This window comes from Labeo rohita, chromosome 24, assembly GCF_022985175.1.
Source record: "Labeo rohita strain BAU-BD-2019 chromosome 24, IGBB_LRoh.1.0, whole genome shotgun sequence".
Classification (NCBI taxonomy): Eukaryota; Metazoa; Chordata; class Actinopteri; order Cypriniformes; family Cyprinidae; genus Labeo; species Labeo rohita.
The window spans coordinates 1,830,110-1,853,255 of record NC_066892.1 but is presented as its reverse complement, the minus strand read 5'-3'; the positions used below and the strand labels follow the sequence as shown (position 1 = coordinate 1,853,255).

Genomic DNA, 23,146 nt, shown 5'->3' with positions numbered 1-23,146 from the left:
CAACATTCAAGAGATTGCAGCACGGTGTAAGTTCTTCTGTGTTGGAAAGGATCCGTTTGGGTAATTTGTGCGATGTAAAAATGCTGACACCTTCAGACTGTGAAAACTCTCAAATCGCGCAGTGCACGGCAAAGTTTTATGAGTGACAACCACATTCAAATGCAGGAGGGAATGTCAGAAATCAACGCTGAATGCATGTAATAAAATACTAGTAGCCACATAATCATGCATAGTTAAAATGGAAACAAGATTATCATTTTAAAATGCAGGAAGAAATGCATTCCAACTTGTTGATATAAGTATATAAATTAAAAGTTGCATCTGACAGTATTATTTATTAGCTAATGTGCACCAATAATGAATAGTTATATTTTTGTTATTTAACATTTGCAAAGATGAATACATGCTGTAATGAATGTATGAACAGTAATTGATGGTTCATTTTAATTAAATGCATTAACTAATGGGGCCTTATTGTAAAATGTTACCATTAAAAAGTAATAATAACAATGTTGTTTATGCATTTACAAAATTACAGTTTTTCCTTTTCAAACTATACGAGTCATTTTGCATGTTTGGGTTGGTCATTTTAATACATTTGGATGTTTGTTTTATTATTATAAACATTTTACTTCTGTAATATGTATTTCTGAGAGAAACTGGATATTTATTGAGGAAGAAAATGTATGATGAGATTTAATTTTTAAGTTTTAGGAGTGACAACCACATTCAAATGCAGGAGGGAATGTCATAAATCAATTCCTAATGCATATAATAAAATACTAGTAGCCACAGAATCATGCATAGTTAGTTAAAATGGAAACGTAAATAAGATTATCAATTTTAAAATGCATAAAGAAATGCATTCCAACTTGTTGATATAAAAATAAAATGTGTTAAATACATGGCTAATAACAGCAAATTGGTAACACTTTGCAATAGTTTTGTTTGTTAACTTAAACCACTTTAGATTCGTTAACATGAACTGACATCACTGCTAAAACACTTATTAATTTTGTTAATTTCATTATTAAAAATAACCCAATACATTATTAAAATCAAAAGTTGTATCTGTTAATATTGTTTATAATAATAATTAATAATAATAATGACTTTTAATGGATGCATCTGTCAGTATTATTTATTAGCTAACATGCACCAATAATGGATAGTTATATTTTTGTTAATTACCTTTAGCAAAGATTAATACATGCTGAAACAAACGTGTTGCTAATTGAAGGTTCATTTTAGTTAAGCATTAACTAATGGGGCTTTATTGTAAAGTGTTATCAAAAATTAATAATAACGATGCTGTTTATGCATTTACAAAATTATCATTTTTCCTATTCAAACTATGTGAGTCATTTTGCATGTTTGGGTTTTTAATTTTAATACATTTGGATATTTGTTTTCATTTTTTTTGTATAATAAGTGTAAATTAAAGTCAACATGAAATTCTTCTTAACTTGTTTTACTTCTGTAATATGTATTTCGGAAGGAAACACAATATTTAGTGAGGGAGAAAATGTAGGATGAGATTTGATTTTATCCATCGGGAGTCAGTCAGACGGTGAAAAGTGATGAAAATGACAGGTGGTTAAAAAAAATAGGATGTAAGTGGTTTCTGAGATGAAGCAAGTTATTGTATTTTAATGAAACATAACAAAAACAAAGATTATTCTCTCGATTGTTACGAGTTTCTCAGAGATCCTTCAATAAATCAAATTTGATCCTTCTTCTGTTAATCCTTCTCTCTCTCTTTCTCTCTCTCTCGTCTTGTCCTATTTTCTCCTGTGAACATCACTTTCTCGTCTCCAGAGGATCCGGTTGCCGAGTGCCGTCGTTACACTGAGGTCAGGAACATCACCAAGGGCGACTGTCGCCTGGACAACGTGGAGGTCAGCTTCTGCAGAGGGCGCTGTTTGTCCCGGATCGATGTCATTCTGGAGGTGCGTGTCGTTCACCGTGAGCTCTGATCTCTGATCTGTGAAGTGCTGCATGAACTTTCACAGGTTGCTAAAGTACAGTCATCTCATGCATCAGTCTGAACTTTTATCTATTTACAAATTATTCAGATTATAGATCATGGATCTATTATGTATTATAAATGCACCAATGTGGAAAGTTTGACTAACATTGGTATCCTGTAACATCTGGTCAATAGCTATATATATTTCAAAGTAATAAATCTATCCATACCAATAAAATACCAATAAATAAATAAATACAGTACCAGTCAAAAGTTTTTGAACAGGAAGATTTGTAATGTGTTTTTTTTTTTTTTAAGAAATTTTATTCTGCTCAATGAGCCTGCATTTTTTTGATCCAAAATACAGCAAAAGCAGTACAATTTTGAAATATTTTTACTATTTAAAATAACCTTTTAGTATTTAAATATATTTACAAATTTCATTTATTCCAGTGATTTCACAGCTGAATTTTTAGCATCATTATTCCAGACACATAATTCTTTAGAAATCATTCTAATATTCTGATTTGCTGCTGAAAACACATTTATTATTATTATTATTATTATTATTACGTTGAAAACAGCTGAGTAGAATCTTTTCAGGTTTCTTTGATGAATCGAAAGTTCAGAAGAACAACATTTATCTGAAAAAGAAATTATTTATAACATAATAAATGTCTTTATCATCACTTTTGATCAATTTAAAGCATCCTTGCGAAATAAAATTAATTTCTATAATTTCTTTTCCCCAAAAAATAAATAAATAATAAAATATATACTGACTCCAAGCTTTTGAATGGTATAGTGTTGCTTTTTATTTCAGATAAATGCTGATCATTGGATCTTTCTATTCATCAAGAAATCTTGAAAAATAATGCACTCAACTGTTTAAAATATTGATAAAATAATAATAAAAAAAGTTTATTGAACAGGAAATCAGCATATTAGAGTGATTTCTGAAGGATCATATGACACTGAAGACGGGAGTAATGATGCTGAAAATTCAGCTTTGAAATCACAGGAATAAATTACATTTTAAAATATATTTAATTAGTAAACAGTTATTTTAAATAATAAAAATATTTTTGCTCTACTTTGGATCCAATAAATGCAGGCTTGGTGAGCAGAAGAGACTTCTTTAAAAAACATTAAAAATCTTACTGTTCAAAACCTTTGACTGGTAGTGTACATAAATATTTTGGATAGATAGATAGATATGAAAACTGATTAAAATTATATACTATAATATTTAACATATTCAATTTTACATGCTGGACGAGATGAACTGAGGCATCACAATTATTTATTATGTATTTGTTGTTATTTTAGTAGAAACGATGGATGACTGTATATTACTTTTTTTTTTAATGCAATATAATATTCCCTATTATAATTTATTAAACCATTAATGATCTAAGATAAATGTTAATATTAGTCAAGATGGATATATTATGCACGCATAATATGTTTTATGGTAAACAGTGTTGATCTTACAACGTATTACAGTAAATAATATAATAGTTCATCCAGTTCATTTATGATTGTGGTAAAGATTTTAAAGAACATTATTGCTCTTTTGTTGGTTTTGATACATATTTATGTTGTATGTAATAGTCAATCATCAATTTATTGACCTCACAGCACTAAAGCGCCAAATTCAGCCTTGTGTTCTTTGTTCTGGATTTAAATGTTTCATCAGTGCGAGTGTTTGCTGCAACTATTTTAAAATGTGTTTGAAATGGAAACTTCTGTCAGGTTGCCATGGAAACCAGTCTGCCTGGTCGCCACGCTCCAGCTTTAACACCAAACTCGCACCTCTTTTTTCCCTCTTTTGTCTTCACATCTGCCCTCTCTATCTGCGTCTCCTAATGGGCTCAGAGAGACCGAACGCGGCCCTAGCCGCTCTAAATGATCCCGCGATTCCGCTCCATCAAAGAGAGCAGGCCATTGGCATTTAAGCAAATGTAGCGTGAAGACAATTTGGATTGTTATCCATGGGTTTCGCTCTTTTCCTGTTAGCCCGGCTCGTCCGTTTTGGCCTCTGATAACGTGTCTCTCTGTCTCTGTCTCTGTCTCAGGAGCCCTACCTGCAGGCGTTTTGCGACTGCTGCAGTTACAGGCTGGACCCGCAGAACCCCGTGCGCTTCCTCAGCTTGCAGTGCGCCAGCGGAGACGTCGAGCCTGTCGTTCTGCCCGTCATTCACAGCTGCGAGTGTACCAGCTGCCAGGGTGGGTAATGCCAGAGGAAACAGCCTCAAACAACGGCTGCGTCCCCCATTCTGTGTCTGACATCAGGGGATGAATCTCCTCTCTGCTTTGTTTGGAAAGATTGGCACGGTGTTAACACACAGCAGTTTATGAGAACAAACGGCCCAAGAGAAGTGTTTGCTTTTGACAGAGCTAAAACAAATGATATTAGGCAGAATGTCCGAGCCTTTGTTTTCTATACAAGGAAAGTGGATGGTGATTTATACTGTCAAGCACCAAAAAGGACCAAAAGCTCCTTTAAAGCACCATACAAATGTGTTTGTAGATTTTTAGATTAATTTTACTAAACTGTTATATTAAGAAAAAAACATCAGCAAAATATATAGACTATTTACCATGCAAAATATTTTTTCCTTCCAAAAATAAACATACATTGAACTACTGTAGATTAAAGCAAATAAATGGATAAAATTCACTTCAGTTGAATAGATGCACTTATTATTTATTTATGCTTACAAATAAAAGTTATATAATGCTTAAATCACTTATTTAATAAATCAGTGGGAGCAAGATTATTGGGCATTAAATTAAATTATAAATCTGCAAAATGTAGTTTTTTTTTTATTATTATTATTAATTTACTTGATCTTTAAAAAAGCTCAATAAATTAGCCTTTTTTTAAACCCATATAGCTTTCCTAAAGTTTTGACCTTTTTCCTAACAAGTAGTAATGTTTCAGTGTATACATACACAAAATATATACACATAAATAATTCACTTCAATTAAGCAGATGCACATTGATTTCTTAATTATGCATTTATGCTTACAAATAAAAGTTATATAATGCTTAAATCATTTTTTCAATAAATCAGTGGGGACAAAATTATTGGGCATTATTACATTTAATTATAAATCAGCAAAACTGAGTTTTTTTTAATTAATATACTTGATTTTAAAAAAAGCTTAATATATTTGCTTTTTTAAAACCCATATAGCTTTCCTACATGTTTGACATTTTTCCTAACAAACAGTAATGTTTTAGTATATACATATACAAAATATACACAAATAAAGTTATGTGCATATATTCTTAGACTATTTACCATAAAAACAAACAAACTAAATTGATCAAATTCATTGCAATTAAGTAGATGTGCATTAATTTCTTAAACATTATGCATTTATGCTTACAAATAAAAGTTATATGGTGAATAAACAATTTATTTATAAAATAAATATCAAAATTATTGGACATTATTAAATTAAATTATTAAATTATAAAAAAAAATGAAGATTAATTAACTTAATAAAAACTTAATTTTATTTATTTACTTTTTCATTTATTCATAACCATATAAAAAGCATAAATGCATGTTTCTTAAACATGTTTCTTATGCATTTATGCTTAAAAAGAAAAGTTATATAGTGAATAAACTATTTATTTATTAAATCAGTGGGGGTAAAATAATTGGAAATTATTAAGTAAAATTATTAAATGGGCAAAATGTAATTATTTATTTTTTTGAAGATTCATTTACTTATCTTCAAAACAAAACTACATAATTCTGATCATTTCTTTTAAAATGTTGCTTCTTTACCTATATGACTGTCTTTAATTGCATTATTTCTAACAATCTTTCAAATATAGTTTATATATACTTTTATATTTAGAAACTCAAGTAAAACCTTTTTGTTAAAAAAGCTTTGTGTGAGAAACAGTTGGAAATTTAAGCTGTTTTTCACTGATATTGCAGGAGCACAATTAAATTCGAGACTATTCATAACATAAAGCTATCGTATGACTTCAGAAGACTTGGAATATAAGTTGTGCAAACAGCTTTTGTTGTGCCTTTTTGTCCTAACGCAGAAAACAGAAGCTGAGACATTCAGCCGAACGTCTTCTTTTGTATTCTGGAGGAGAAAGAAAATGATTTAAGGTTCAAAACAACTTGAGGGTGTGTAAATGATGAGACAATGTATTTTTGGGTGAACTAGTTAATATCAGCAAACCCTTATCATTAACTTACATGACAAACATGAATTATTCATAATGTTTAATGGTCATCTCTGAAGGGAGTGCTGTATTTCCATTATTATGTCAAAGATGAATTCATAACCAAAACATGATGTTCTCATTCTATAACGGGCAGGCTGTAATGAGGCGATGCCACCCTCGTTGTAATGTACGCTGCGTTTCCAACATGCCTAATTTCATCAGGCTGGTTCTCGTCAGTGTTTAGTCATTCATCACTGCGATTGATCTCATTAGCTAATTGAATCTCTGGGACTTCACTTAGAGGGGTCGCATTTTTTATCGTACGGCATCATGGAGCCATTTCATGCAGATTGATATTTACTGATACGCTTGTGGGCTTTGTAAACAATGCTGCGAAATTTGTTTTAAAAACAAATAATGTTTGAATAACAGTTTTTGTGGGCACTGAAGAGATCTGACTTACGCAGCTTTCATGTCATGACATTATGATGGGATTTACGAGACGAGCTCAAATGAACGCCAGCAGTGTGGAGGCTGTGCCAATTAAAGAGTCTGATATATTGATCGTAATTAAACTGCCATTGTGAATGTTGCTCAATGTAGTTTGAATGCATTGTGTATTGTTGATGAAAAACAGCCATAAAGCTTCCTAGAACACTCATTTAGCCGCTTCATGAGGCGACGGGCCTTCGCGACCACGCTATTTCCCATAATTCCCCGTGGCACCACAAGAATGATAAAATACACACAAAGCATCAATTACACACATAATGCACTTCCTTTGCTCTTTATTGTTTTGCACTAGCCCTAAAAGCTTCCTGTCTGTGTTGAGAAGTGAAAGAGAGTGAAATATGAAATGCTCAAGATGTCCATTTTATTCCAATTAAAATCAGCTTCAAATCATCATAATTACAGTTTCCAAATCTGTTAACAAGAGCTTCCCAGAATGAAGGAAAAGTTGTTTCAACTGTTTGTCATTACTTTTTCGGTTGTGTATGAAGATGCATTGCAAAAAGTGTTTTTAGTCTTTTTATCAGTACAAATATCTAAACGTTCTTAAATCAGCATAAAGTCTTGTTTTATGAAATTAGTTTATCGAGCTTGAGCTTGAAAATGTCCTCACCCTCAGTCCATCCAAGAAGCAGATGAATTTGTTTCTTCATCGTATTTGGAGAAATGCTCATTTGCCCTCCAATTGATCCTCTGCAGTGAATGGGTGCCAAACAGCTGATAAAAACATCACAATAATCCACAAGTAATCCACATCACTCCAGTCCATCAGTTAGCATCTTGAGAAGCCAAAAGCTGTATGTAAGAAACAAATCCATTTGTTTTTTTAACGTAAAACTGCTGCTTCCAGCTAAAATCTTAGTCCATAATCCATAATAATGCACCCTACAGTGAAAAAGTCATCTTGTCTGAATCAGGAGAGAAATCTGCTCAGGTTAAGCACAGTCCAAAACAGCTCTAAACAAATGTGTGTGTGGATTTTGATGCGAGAGACAACAGGACGTGGACTTTTTCACTGTAAGAAGGAATATTAATACATTATAGAAGTGACAGTTTTATGTTAAAAACGTCTTAATGATGGATTCGTTTCTTGCAAACAAGTAGCTTTTGGCTTCACGAGATGTTAAATGATGGACTGGAGTGGTGTGGATTACTTGTGGATTATTGTGATGTTTTTTTGTCAGCTGTTTGGACTCTCATTCTGACGGCACCCATTCACTGCATAGGATCCATTTTTCCCAATCTGATGAAGCAGCAAACTCATCTACATGTTGGATGACATTTTCAGCAAATTTTCATTTTTTTGGCTGAACTATACCTCTTAATTTTGATGAATTGTTCCATAACCTAAGATCTTAATTTAAAAATATTTAGAAAACAAGTTGACTTTTTGCAGTCTTTTAGGACTAAATGTTAACATGGTGTGCGTCACGATGCGCTCTGACTCTGATCCAGGCCACTGAATGCATATTCAATGAATTTTTCATGTGTAGCTTATGCTTAGGGCGTACAGCGAACTTTCAGAAAGGTATGAATCAAGATTCCAGGTTAAAATACATCCAGAGCTGCCAAATTCCTCCCATGTTCATGTACTTTTCCACTTTCCCCAGGCGGAGACCTGTCGAGACGCTGAATGGCCACTGATGAATGGACAGATGCTGCGTCCTCGTATTCGTCCAGTGTTCTTTATGTAGCTTGTCATTATATGACTGAATCTTTTCTATTTAATATTTCCTAAAGCTCTACGAGATCTACATTCTGTACAGCCTTTAAATTATGTTTTTTTTTTAGATTTATTACTTTTTAATAGTTTGTATTTTAATGAAATGCTCTTTATTATACTAGCTCTCTTGATTATATAAAAATATTATAATTATTGCCAAAGACAGTCTTCTTTCACTTTTCATAAGAAATGATTTCTTTAATAAATGTTTGTAGCACATTTTTGTATTATAAAAAATGTTATGAACAGCTGTTTTTACTTCATTTTATGAATTTATGTAGCCTTAAACACACTGGTTTATTATATAAAACAATTTTATACACTACCAGATTTTTATTAGTTTTATTAGTTTTTTTAAAAAGAAGTCTCTTCTGCTCACCAAAGCCTATTTATGTGATCCAAAGTACAGCAAAAACAGTAAAATTTGTAAATATTTTAACTATTTAAAGTAACTTTTTTATTTGAATATATTTTAAAAATGTAATTTATTCCAGTGATTTCAAAGCTGATTTTTTAGCATCATTACTCCAGTCACATGATCCTTCAAAATTCATTGTAATATTCTGATTTGCTGCTCAAAAAACATTTTTTTATATTGAAAAGACCGAAGTAGAATTTTTTTCAGATTTCTTTGATGAATAGAAAGTTCAGAACAGCATTTATCTGAAATAGAAATCTTTTGTAACATTATGTCTTTATCATCCTTGCTAAATAAAAGTATTAATTTCTATAATTTCTTTTTCCTCCAAAAAACTCTGAATCTTTCTATTCATCAAAGAATCCTGAAAAAAAATGTACTCAACTGTTTTAAATATTGATATTAATAATAATAAAAAATATTTTTGAACAACAAATCAGCATATTAGAATGATTTCTGAAGGATCATGTGACACTGAAGACTGAAGTAATGATGTTGAAAAATTAGCTTTGACCACAGGAATAAATTAAATTTTACAATATATTCAAATAGAAAGCAATTATTTTAAATAGTAAAAATATTTCACAATATTAGTGCTTTTGCTGTATTTTGGAAATAAATGCAGGCTTGGTGAGCATAAGAGAATTCTTTAAAAAAAAAAAAAATAAAATTATATATATATATATATATTTTGTTGTTTATTATTTCACTCGTTTTTTAATTTCGAGTTTAAACAATTCATTATGCAATTCAAATGATTAAGAAATCATTTTAAATTTTAATGCAAATTACATCTTTAATACAATTAACCTTTAAAGTATTAGTGTGATTATTTACCTACTGTGAAGCAAACAAGGTTGACAACTAGTTAAAACATACTGAAGGAAAAAAAAACATGCATCATCTAATTTATTGCATTTCCACTTCGTGAAAGTGTGTCATGTGCATTTGCCATATGATCATTTTGCTGATAGTGAATGAAATAAGATGGATGGGGAAGAGGCTGGAAGATCTCACTGCTGGGATGCTTCAAAGACAGTCTGCCTAAATATGGGTAAAACGCGCCGCGCCCCCTTGTGAAGCTCATTTCGCACACCCAAACAAATCTTATGAAGAGAGATTCCGCTTAAAATGTAAAACTCCTCTGTTTTGGCTTCCCGTGCTCTTTAGAAAGAACTTGCAAAATCGATGTTATTGCACTAAAAACCTCCGCGCAAACGCATAGTATTGCCATTATGTCTAAGAGGAGCGCCTTTTGTCTGCACACGCGTAACGGCGCAGGGAAACCCCACGTCCGCCACGCGTGCATCGACGGTGACGTATCATGTACAGTCTGACAGCGCGACTCCGCCGAAGGTGGAAAACAAAGCGCAAAAGCCCCCGCGTGAAACTGTCAGGTGAGTTGCGCGTGGAGTCCGCGTCGCTTTCGGCGATGCTCGTCGAGAAGTATCCCAGTTTACCTTTCTTCTGCGACCCGTGATTTCTGCTCATTTCCACAAAAGCCCAAGGCATGACGACATCAAGGGTTCGACACCTGCGAAAGGAGCCGAATGGCACGGAATGAAATGAACTATATGCCTGTTTATGCTTTCTACAATCGTTATTTACCTGTACTTTTGCGCTTTTTAAATACCGCTATTTTTCACAATTGCGTATGTCACTGTTGTCCTAATCAGAGCAGCAATTATTTAAGTTTAAAGGCTTTTTTAACTAAATAGACGCTGACATCGCGCTTCGCGAACTCGTTGTTGTCGGTCACCATCGAAACGGAGCGATACGCCTCAATTGAATCGCATCTCTTTTCTTCGAAGCGCCTTTTTCGCCGAATGAAAACTGAGAAGAGCGCTTTAATTGGACAAAGGGATACCCGAGGACTCAACTATGGTAAAATTAGGGTACGTTACCTCACGTTCCAGTCACACAGAGTTCAGCGTCCCACAAATTAGTCTGGCGTCACTTTACCGGACCCCGGATCATTTTTGAGGGATTACGCGACGTAAACAATCCCCCATACTCGCGTTTGGAAACCGGAAACTGCTGTTTGGATAAGTTTATCGCTGGTGAGCGTTGCTGATGTGAACCTATCGCTGTGCGGAACCGTGCGTGCCCAGGGCGCACGGAGCGTGGCGGTAAGGTCAGCTTGAGCCCGCAAGGATGCCGGTACGACGGGGCCACGTCGCGCCGCAAAACACTTTCCTCGACACGATCATCAGGAAATTCGAAAGTCAAAGTAAGTCAAAGTGTTTATTTACTTATTTTCCTCACAGAATACTGTTTTTGGGGGGCTTGTGGACGGTTGTGGCGCGTTTTTCGGGTAACGGTTATTCCTGTCAGAAATATTATGAGCGAATTCACTGGAGTGTATTAGCTTACTCTAACGAAAGTCATTTTAAAAGTCAGATAGAGTGGAAAATCACACTTTAAGGTGGCAACTACATGTTCCAACTCTTAACAGTGTGGTATTCTTGCAAATACCTCGGAGAATACCGTGGTAAATGAATATATGACACTCAGTGTCATGTTATGTGTCGATATTTTTCATAAGATTTGCTAATGTGTAAACAAACAGGTGTATCATAGCATGAATGTGGCGCGTTTTTCGGGTAACGGTTATTCCTGTCAGAAATATTATGAGCGAATTCACCAGAGTGTATTAGTTTACTCCGACTAAAGTCATTTTAAAAGTCAGTTAAGGTGGAAAATCACACTTTAAGGTGGCAACTACATGTTATCACTCTTTACAGTGTGGTACTCTTGCAAATACCTTAGAGAATACCGTGGTAAATGAATATATGACACTCAGTGTGTCATGTTATGTGTCGATATTTTCATAAGATATGCTAATGTGTAAACAAATAGTTGTATCATAGCATTAATGTGGCGCGTTTTTCGGGTAACGGTTATTCCTGTCAGAAATATTATAAGCTAATTCACTGGAGTGTATTAGCTTACTCCGACTAAAGTCATTTTTAAAGTCAGATAAGGTGAAAATCACACTTTAAGATGGCAACTGCATGTTCCCACTCTTTACAGTGTGGTATTCTTGCAAATACCTTAGAGAATAGCATGGTAAATGAATATGACAATGAGTGTCATGTTATGTGTAGATATTTTTCATAAGATTTGCTAATGTGTAAACAAACAGGTGTATCATAGCATGAATGTGGCGCGTTTTTCGGGTAACGATTATTCCTGTCAGAAATATTATGAGCGAATTCACTGGAGTGTATTAGCTTACTCCAACGAAAATCATGTTAAAAGTCAGATAAGGTTGAAAATCACACTTTAAGGTGAGAACTACATGTTATCACTCTTTACAGTGTGGTATTCTTGCAATTACCTTGGAGAATACCATGGTAAATGAATATATGACACTCAGTGTCATGTTATATGTGGACGTTTTTCATAAGATTTGCTAATGTGTAAACAAACAGGTGTATCATAGCATGAATGTGGCGCGTTTTTCGGGTAACGGTTATTCCTTTCAGAAATATTATGAGCTAATTCACTCGAATGTATTAGCTTACTCCAACGAAAGTCGTTTTAAAAGTCACATAAGGTGGAAAATCACACTTTAAGGTGAGAACTACATGTTATCACTCTTCACTGTTGTATTCTTGCAAATACCTTGGAGAATACCATGGTAAATGAATATATGACACTCAGTGTCATGTTATGTGTCAACGTTCTTCAGTAGTTTAGATGATAAAATTGTCATTCTTGTGAGAAAGATGCTGTCTCTGAGAAATGATATATGTGACCCTGGACCACAAAACCAGTCATAAAGGTCAGTTTCTGAAAGCTGAATAAATAAGCTTTCCATTCATTTTTAATTTGTTAGGATAGGGCAATATTTGGTATATTATACAGCTGTTTGAAAATCTGGAATCAGAGGGTGCAAAAAATCAAAATATTGAGAAAATCGCCTTTAAAGTTGTCTTAATGAAGTTCTTAGCAGCGCATATGACTAATCAAATATTAAGTTTTAATATATTTACAGTAGGAAATGTACAAAAAATGTTCATTGAACTTGATCTTTACTTAATATTCTAATGATTTTTGGCATAAAAGAAAAATCGATAATTTTGACACATACATGTTTTTTGGCTATTGCTACAAATATACCCATGCTAGTTAAGACTGGATTTTGTGGTCCAGAGTCTGTATGAGGCTGTACATCATCCTTTATTTAAACATGTTTGGTTCTGATCAAAATATACAGTCCTTTAAATAGATTTTATTTTGCTTGAATAACTTTGAGATGCAGCCATCCATTAGTGACTGCTTCCTGAGTCTTATGCAATGTTATTTTAGGTCTGATAAGGTAAATGCATCTAAACTGGTGTAATTTAGAGTTGACTTAGCTTGTGATTTTACCCCTAGCATGTGATTTTGAATTCTAAAACTTCAATTAGTCTCAATTTCCGTGATGCATAGCCTGGTCTAACAGGTATGGAGATTCATGCAGGGAGTCTCAGATGCGAATCTTCTTACTCAAGCGTCCTCCACAATCTTACTGGCTTTCAAGGAGCTGTTCAGTCTTCATTTCCATCTGTCTCAGACCGGAATTGTTTCATTTTCTTGAAGCAGCTTCTGATGTTTTGAAGGTAGTGAAGTAGTGAAGGTGACATTAGTGAGTAACACTGCAAAAAATGGGAATTTTGTAAGGCTGCCTTGTGCGTTAATGTTTCAGCTCTAGTGAGGATTAATGGGATATTTTTTCCCTATGGAACTCCTAAGGTTTCTTTAGACTGTCTTTCATTGATTATCTCAAACATTTAGACTGCTTAGATAATGAATACTGTGTTTGGTTAGATGTCCTTGTCAATAATAGTAGAGTATAATGTGTCAATCCCCAATTCTGAATGAATAATAGTTCAGGTGTTTGCACAGGTGATTTAAGCTTTATTAAAAAACAATTCTGTATCCAGATAAATGGCCAGATGAATCAATTTAGGATTAGCCATTGAGCATTACAATCATATGATAAATTATCTTCTGTTGCTGTTTAATATTCGATGAGGAATTAGTTGATAACCCAAAGCATTTGAAACGTTTCTGAATTGCTATGAATCAAGTCTAGTTTGCATCATTTGGTCAGAAGTGACAGAAATCAATATGTTTTCACTTTCTATCTTAACCTTACCACTACCCTTCCTCTTTCAAGATGCTGCGTCTCTCCCTCGGGTGCTTTTAATAATTTATTACTTCCATCAAAACCCATCGCAAGCTTTTGAGAAGTGCTTTGGAGGTATTGAAGAGTAAGTATTCTTCAAAAGTGCATTGCAATATGCGTGGTCATCCAACTGACCAGAATCCGCTAGTGTTTCTCCTTCAGCGTTTCTCTCCAGATGGCTTGGATCTGTTTTTCTAGCCTTGAAGTCTCACACTACACCGGTTCAAAAAGAACAGCGTGTGCTTCCCATTGTGAGCAAACACGATTTTGATATCTCACCCGAATATTAAAAACTCAGCGTTTGAGAGTGTTTTCTCTCCAGTGTTCGGTAGATGAGATGAAATGTCAGATGAGAACAATGGCTGCGAACAAAACAATAACCCAAAAATAAAACCAGCCCGTGTGTGAGTCCCGCAAGTGCATTCGCGGCTGATATGACAGTTTTTAGGTGATATTTGTGGCCCAGTGTCTCTGAAGCGTGAGGTCAGAACCAAACACGCATTCATGGAGCTGTGAGACCAACAGAGAACAACAGCAACACAGGGATCACTGTGGCAACTGCTAAAGAGACTGCCAGAGAGACTGAGTCCCGAGAGACAGAAAGAGAGAGAACTCCTACGAGAATGACTTCATCACTCCACATCTATCAATCTATCTATCTATCTATCGTTCGTATATTGGTACACTTGTTCGTTCATTCCATCCATCCATCTCTCTATGTATATATCTATCTGTTGTTCGTTCGTTCGTTTGCTCCTTCTTTCCATCTATCATTCGTTCATTCTTTCCCTCCTTCCTTCCATCTATTGTTCGTTTGTTTGTTCGTTCATCCATCCATTACTCTATTTATATATCTATCTATTGTTTGTTCCTTCCTTCCTTCCATCTATCGTTAGTGCATTCGTTCATTCCTTCCTTCCTTCCTTTCATCTACTGTTTGTTTGTTTGATCGTTCCATCCATCCATTCATCCACGCATCAGTCTTTCTTGTTCTATCTATCTGTCTATCTATCTATCTATCTATCTATCTATCGTTCATTCATTTGTTTGTTGGCTTGTTCATTTATTCTTTTAAACCATCCATCACTATCATTCACATTCTATCTATTTGTCTATCTATCTATCTATATATCTTATTGTTCATATGTTCGTATGCTTGTTCATTGGTTGGTTCGTTCGTTCGTTCCTTCCTTCCTTCCTTCCATCTATTGTTTGTTTGTTTGTTTATTTGTTCCATCCATCTATCTATCTACCTATCTATCTATCTATCTATCTATTGTTCGTTCAGTTGTTTGTTCGCTTGTAATTTTTTTCTTTTAATCCATCTATCCATCACTCTATCATTCTCGTTCTATCTATCTATCTATCTATCTATCTATCTATCTATCTATCATTCATTCATTCACTTGTTCGCTTGTTCATTTATTTATTTAACCCATCCATCTATCACTCTATCATTCTCGTTCTATGTATCTATCTATCTATCTATTTATCTATCTATCATCTATCTATCTATCTATCTATCTATCTATCTATCTATCTATCTATCTATCTGTCTGTCTGTCAGTCTATATCTTTGTTTGTTTGTTTGTTTGTTCATTCATTTGTTCACTTGTTTGTTTGTTTGTTCTTTCTTTTAATCCATCCATCCATTCATTCATCTGTCTGTCTGTCTATCTGTTGTTCATTTGTTAGTTCATTCCACCTATCTATTGTTTATTTGTTCCATCCATCCATCTAGATCCATTCAGTACACCCAATTTTTCATGAACAGCTTTCTGTTGTTCTTTCTCCTGTTCTTTCTTTCATCTCATTGTAATTTTAATATTGTAACATAAAGTCTTCAGAGGAAAGAAGAGGAGAGTCTGAGACACACATTTCCCCACTGCACTGAACTTTGCTCAGCGTTAAGGTGGGGTATTTTTAGTTTTCTATATAAAGTTGTGTTTTTCCATCACCTGCTTCGCTGTCACATCGCTGCTGAGTTGTCATGGTCTACTTCTGCCAGTATTCTGGGATGCGGAGTGGTTGCTATGCTCTCTCTCTCTTTCACTGTAATGGAGAGCGGGTGAGATCACAGTCTTATCGGCGTGCTGTCAGAGGAGTTGGTGTGATTAAATTTCACCGTGGTACAGGTGTCCATTCTACCTTGTCTTCTCTCGTTCTGTTTTTCTGCCTCTGTCGCTCCTGTTCTCTAACCCACAAACTCCTACATCAATCATTTTTTGTAGTTTGTAGAGATTTCGCTGTAAGGCAGTTGCTGTATTTGCAGTGATATTAGTGTGCAGGACAGCGTTACTTTATTTACATGTCAGAGAGATAAAGAAACACGGTGTAAGGTTTGAATTACAGAGCAGGACGTGTCACAAACAAGGGGTTTGGTTGCATATAAGATTTTAGTGATTGAATCGAATCTTTAACTCAGCTTGCATGCATGCTGTTTTGCATATGTATCTGCATATGCATGCACATATGGCTGTTGTATTGGTGTGAGCTTGTGTCTAACAGCTTCTTGTACTATTTTAACCACTTTTCTCAAGTTTGCATCTGCAAGACAAGCTGGCAGGAGGAAGAACACACTAACACCTGTGTAAAACCCTCAAACACACACGTGCAATTAACTAGATTCGCCTTCCTCCTTGTTAAAGCCACACAAAGAGGATTTGCTGTTTCCTTTGCCGTCGTCTTTCAGGTGCTGCTCATCGCTAAATGCATTGTTCTGTTTTCTCAGGAGACTCGGCTTGTTCTTTCCTCACAGATAAAAGACCAAGATGAGTTCACTTTCATCCATTCAAATGTGCCTTTCTTTCGAGGTGTTTGTTAGTGACTCTGATCCGTTGTGTGCGAGAAAAACATTATAGTCTGTCAGGAGTTTGAATGTTTTGATATGCAGAATGAGTATGAATCTACCTATCTTGAGTAAAATTCAACATAAATATAAACATATTTAACTACAAAATTGAACATAATATTAAACTGTTAAGATAAATTAATGCTTAATATCTATATATGCATATATGCATTGACTATAAGTACATTAAATGTAAAATACATTTATATGTTTAATTAAATATTAACATCTGCTGTCTGTTAGGCTTGTAAAACTTTGAAACTATAACCTTTAAACTTATCTTTTATAACTGTTTTAATCTGCCAGTCATGTTGACATCAGAGTTCAGCCTGACAAACTTTTTGAGTGATCTGTTCCTTTAAAGTCTTGACTGATTGTGCTTTGGTTTTTTATTAGCCCTTGACTCAAAGGTGGTGGAGATCAGTTTAAACCTCGAATAAAGAGACAGCTGAGAACTCAGGATATGTTAATTATAATGCATCAAGGGTATTTTCTCTGATTCATTCATTCTTTCTCGGTTTTGCTCAGTCAATCTGTCTCTCCTTCCACTGCGATGCATCTTATTTTGGTCGCAGTGTTTGTTGGTTCCGTATATAGGCTTGACACAAACACGCACACACTTATGTTAAAGTTCCTCTTATCCAGCCCACTCTGTCTATCTTCAGAGCGCCTGTGGCTGTTTCTCTGATGTATACCGTCTGCTGCTAAAACCGGCATTTCTTCAGCCTGTTAATGTCAGACAATGAGACCATGAGGATCCCGCATTCTAATCTCAAGATTAAGGCTGTTTTTGCAGAACTGCTTTTATTCCTCTGTGGTTTCTTCAGAAGCTCACTCTGTCTTCAGGACGCTCATTGAACTTCTTTCTTCTTCTGTTGGTCTGAGGACAAACCCAAACACCTGCTGGATTGGGCGATAATGGCGATTTTCCATCAGTAGTGTTTCCACAGCGTGGAGATCACAAGATTAGATATCCAAACATTTAAAATCCAGCCTCCACCACAGTTTAGATTGAAAAATGAGCTTCAGATTAGCAGTCACAGTAGAAATAACAGTGGGTTTGTCTTTTTAGCTGTCATATCCCATGGCCTACGTATAATTGAAAATTAAACTGAAAAAAAGAAAAAATTACACTAGTTGTAGGATGACAGGTGCTAGTGATTAATATCTCTTTACATGCTCACACAATATAGGTGTTTTACTTAACAGTTTTACTTTTTTTGTTGTTCATTTTAGTTTAAATTAATTTAAAATTAATTTTAAAGTAAAAAAGTTAACAGTTTGCATGACTTCTTTTGACAAATAAATGTGTAAAAATCTAAATATATTTTTTAAAAAATAAAAAAAAAATGAAAAAACAGTTTTCCTTTTTATACTGAATTAATTTTTTAATTAAATTACACTTTTTTGTATTTTTATTAAATTACACTTTTTATTTTAGTTTGTATGGCTTCTTTTTAAAATGTTGTACATTTTGTAAATTAATTAAATTAAATTAAATAGTATTTTTAAAGGGTAACAGTTTGCATGACGTTTTGACAAATTAATTTATAAAAATGTAAATAACTTTTTAAAATTAAAGTAAAACTTTGCATGTTTTCCTTTTTATACTGAATTATTTTTTTAATTAAATGACATTTTATTTCTTTTTTTAAAAAACGTGACCATTTGTATGGCTTCTTTTTTTAAATGCATAATTTTAAGGTAATTAAATTAAATGGTATTTTTAAAAGGGTTTGTATGATGATTTATGCTTTCATTTTTTAAATAATTAAGTAAATAAAATTATTTACTTATTTTAAATAAATGTCCTGACTGAATGTAGATTAATGTGCTTGACTAAAAACGTTTTAGAATTTTAGCAAATACCTATTAAGATTAAGTGACTCTTAGAAGATTTTTTAAGGTGTATCAGATAAACACATTATTTGCTTGTTTTTAGATTTTAAACCATATGCCAAATTATCTAGGAAATAACAGTATAATAGTTGTTTTTAAAGCATGTATTCACCTAAAAACATTTACAGATGGAGAAAGTGTGGTAGAGTCTTCAGCAGCATTAGTTACTCAAGCAGTCCTGAGTTAACTCTCATTAGAAAAAAACAAAAAAGAGCATCTAAAAGTTACGCAAATGTTAAATGCATCCACAGCGGAATGCAAGAGCTTTTATCCGCCGCAGTGAAAGTAGCATCTCTTTGAGCAAACGTCACCTCTGTATTCCGCACACAAACTCTCACCTTTAAAAATCTCCCCGCTGACCCATGAAGCGTCTGTCATTTACTCAAGACTCCAGCGTTTGCTTCTGGCCTTTATCTGACGCCCTTTTGAAGGTGCTAACATCCATCATGTAAAAGCACTTAAAGGATAAATGCAGTTGACACGACTCCTACTGAGGGGAAGAGAGGCGCTGGAGGAGGCTGGAGTTTGATATATTTCTCACTGTCAATATCGGCTGTAGAGTCAATCTCTTCCTGTTGCTTCCTCTCTGTGTTGGCTGAACCTTTCTGTCGATTCACTGTCTAGGGAAGTTTATGTTCAGATTTCTCAGTGGTTCGTTTACTTTCTTATTGGCTTTCTTTTTTATTTTACTATGCAATACTTTGTAGCACACTGAATGTGTTTGTATGGCTAATCGCTAATTGTTTCAATATTTATCTTGGCAGCTTTGAATGTGGCTTAGCCTATCTAATCTGAAATTTAATGTCCAATAAACACTTCTGATCATTACAGAAAGGTCAGCATGTTTTCACAAAACTGGAGCATTCACAGCTTTACTAATCCACTGCCCTTTTGTGTTGTCATTTATTATTATTATTTTTTTTTTTTTTTTTGGCAATTTTAATGGTGCTTTCAGCTCCCAATATGAGAGTAGTAGTCTTTCCTGTCTGCTCTGTTTGAGAGGAAAAGGTGCAAATGTCTACAGATTCAGTTTAGAAACATTTCTAGGCTTAGAAATATTCTAAAACATGATCTTATTTTTTAAATTAGATTTTTAAATATATATTATTACATATATTTTTTATTTTATATTTTTAAATAAAATAAATATTATAAATATTATACATTTCAATAAAATACATATTTAATATGTTTTAATCAATATATATTTTTCCTGTGATTATTTGAATAAATAAATGTTTAAAATATACATAATTTAATACAAATGTAAGTTGTATTGTACATACTGTACAATATTATTGTTATTACTACAGTTAATATGTACATTATGTAAAATATGAAATATAAAAATATATGTAAATACATAAGTTAATATAGATAAAGATTATTATTATTATTATAGATTATATTAGTTAATATGCACATTATTAAAAATATTAAATATATTTAACCTATGGTTTTACATATTTTTGTTTAATAATTTACATACTGTATATATTAACTTATATATTTACATAATTTATATTTTTATTATATATAATATTATTATTTAATATATATTTCATGAAAAAATATGTGATATTTTACATATGAATAAATAAATATTTAAAATATGTGTATTTAATACAAATGTAAGTTATATTGTACATACTGTACAATATTATTGTAATTACAAAATTAATGTGTTCATTATGTAATTTATGTAAAATATGTACAAAAAAGTAAATAAACATATTTACATAATTATATTTTTTATTATATTATATATATTACATTATCAGCTAATTTTCACATTATTAAAAATATTAAATATAACCTGTGTTTTTACATATTTTTGTGTATTATTTTACATAATTTATGTACTGTACATATTACCTTATATTTACATATGTATTTACATATATTTTTAAAAATGTATTTCATATTTTACTTAACCTGCATAATGTACATATTAATTTATATGTGGCCAACATTCTATTTGCATTTTGTGGTCACGTGATCCTCCATTAGGTTTATTATTGTCATTTTTTGCTGTCAAACCAAGAGTGCAGTTAAACAAGTTAGTATTGTTTTTATTTACTGGCTTAAATGCATTTACCAGTTGAATAACAGAACCAGAAATGCCGCTTATGATGGAAACTGGAGGTTCTGGTTCCTCTCAGGAGGAAGTTAGATGGATGAGAATGGTTTGAAATCTACAGCATTATGTGCAAGGAGAAGAACTGTTGACATTATGTACAGTATTTGTCAGTAATATGGTGTCTACTGGCTCATTTTTAATGTTTATATTGTATCTGTCTGTCCTGTATGTTCCCGAACACCCAGATCCGCTGGATATATTGAGTGCAACGGTTCATGAACCGCACATGTTGAATTTATATACAGTACGTCTATGAGAGGAAGGTAAAGCGCAATGCTAATGTCTCTCCAGGAGTTTAGTGAGGTTATGGCCTGTTTCCCATCCATTTCCATTCACCTCGACTCCCATTTTAACACTCGCCAAGACCAATAAGAAATATTAATGGCAGTAAATGTTCTCATTTGAGGGAGACAGATGGACTGAGAGCAGGACAGAGACAGCATGCGTGGTGTGTGTTGTGTCTCCGTGTGGAACAGCTGCTAAAGGCCGTCAGGAACACAACCAGCTTCTGTTGTGATTGTTTTACTGTTGCCTGGAGGAACGTGTCAGAGCGTGTCAATACTGCGCCGCTGCATTACTAATTACCTAACGGCCACTGCTAGGACCAATACAGCCGCTTAAAGATTTCCCTTCACTACACAGAGATAGATGTGTCATTTATGGTGCCATATGTTTCCACATTCAATTATTAGTGTTTGCAAGTATTGACTACTAGTTCGTTTTACTCTTCATTAGCTTTCTTGTTCTTCTCCACACTTCCGCAGTTCAGCCCAAATGGATCATTTTAGATAATTAGTGTAATTTCAGCTGTATGTGTATGCTATTTATAAATTACAGATTAAAGTTTTTATTTACAAACAATTGTTAAACTTTTTTAAACAAATTAAAAAAAAAAAATGTAAACATTGATTGAATATTTAGTAGCAATTAACCAAAAGGGATTAATATTTACATTCTCATTTCATTAATACATTTTATGCTTTTAATAAAATTTAGGATTGCAGTTTCCAACCCACATTTTAATTATCATTAAATATTTAGTTAAAATAAAATCAAAAGTCACCGTCTAATTTCAGCTGTAGGTTTTATTATAAAACTTAGTTTTTAATATAATTGAAGATTACAATAATTTTTTTTCCAAACAAATTTTAAATTAACATTGAATGTTTAGTAAAAAAAAAAGTAAGCTGACAGTAATACATATTTAAATTCTAATTTCAGCTGTTGGTATATTTTATTTATAAACTGTATTTAATATAAAATTTAAAATTTTAGTTTTTTAAAAAACAGAACTTAAATTAACATTGTTTGAATAGCCTATTGAGAAAAAATAAGCCTACAGTTAATAATTTTAAGTTCTAATTACAGCTGTAGGTGTATTTTATTTATGAACTTTATACTATAAATAATTTTTTACAATTTATTATTATTTACAAACAAAATTTTTTAATTAACTTTAATTGAATGTTTAATACAAACTAAACCAAAAGAGATTAATATTGCTTTCAGTGTTTTAATATTAAATATAAAATATTTAATATTTTAAATTTTTAATATAATTTTAATTATACTTTTAATAAAATTTAAAATTGCATTTTTTATATCTAATTTCAGCTTTAATGTTTTTATTTTTATTATTAATTTAAGATTACAATTCTTTTTAAATTTTTACATTTTTTTAATCTAAGCTAAATTTAAATTAACTTTGAATGTTTAGTAAAACTTCATTAAACTGACTAATAAATATTTAAATTCTAATTTCATCTGTAGGTATATTCATTTTATTGTTTTATTTATAAAATTGTAATAAAATTTAATATTACATTTTTTACAAACAGAATTTAATTAACATTGAATATTTAGAAAAAAATTAAACCAACAGTTATTTAATGTTAAGTTCTAATTTCAGCTGTATATGTATTTCATTTATAAAATTTAAACATTTTTTTTTAATTTACAAACAAAATTTAAATTAACCTTGAATTTTTTTTTTTTTTTTAACAAATTAAACCATTAGTGATTCATATTTACACTCTTTAATTGTGTTTTAATTGGTTTTCTTTCATGCATTTAATAATGCGTTTATCTTCTTTCAATTATTAATTTACCTAATTTACCCTGAGTGGTATTTTCTTGCATCTGCACTGAATTAAAAACCCCATGGGGACAATTGAACTGAACAAAATTGTGTTGAAATGTAAACTTGTCTAGAACTACTTAATTCTGCCTCGCATACATCCTTGCAAATCTAGTTT

At 32.6% G+C, this 23,146-nt stretch overlaps 2 protein-coding genes across 2 annotated transcripts in view; both read left to right on the top strand.

The window, feature by feature from the left end:
- sspo (SCO-spondin) overlaps window positions 1–8,723 on the top strand; it is a 90,824-nt gene extending 82,101 nt beyond the window's left edge. The window contains 3 exon segments of the mRNA XM_051097676.1: window positions 1,819–1,949; window positions 4,048–4,198; window positions 8,295–8,723. Of these exon segments, the coding sequence (XP_050953633.1) occupies window positions 1,819–1,949; window positions 4,048–4,198; window positions 8,295–8,317 (305 nt within the window). The 3' untranslated portion in view covers window positions 8,318–8,723.
- A 1,349-nt stretch (window positions 8,724–10,072) lies between these two features.
- kcnh2b (potassium voltage-gated channel, subfamily H (eag-related), member 2b) overlaps window positions 10,073–23,146 on the top strand; it is a 184,923-nt gene continuing 171,849 nt past the window's right edge. Inside the window, exon 1 of the mRNA XM_051097644.1 lies at window positions 10,073–11,055. Coding sequence (XP_050953601.1) covers window positions 10,980–11,055 — 76 coding nt within the window. The 5' untranslated portion in view covers window positions 10,073–10,979. The remainder of the gene's footprint in view (window positions 11,056–23,146) is intronic.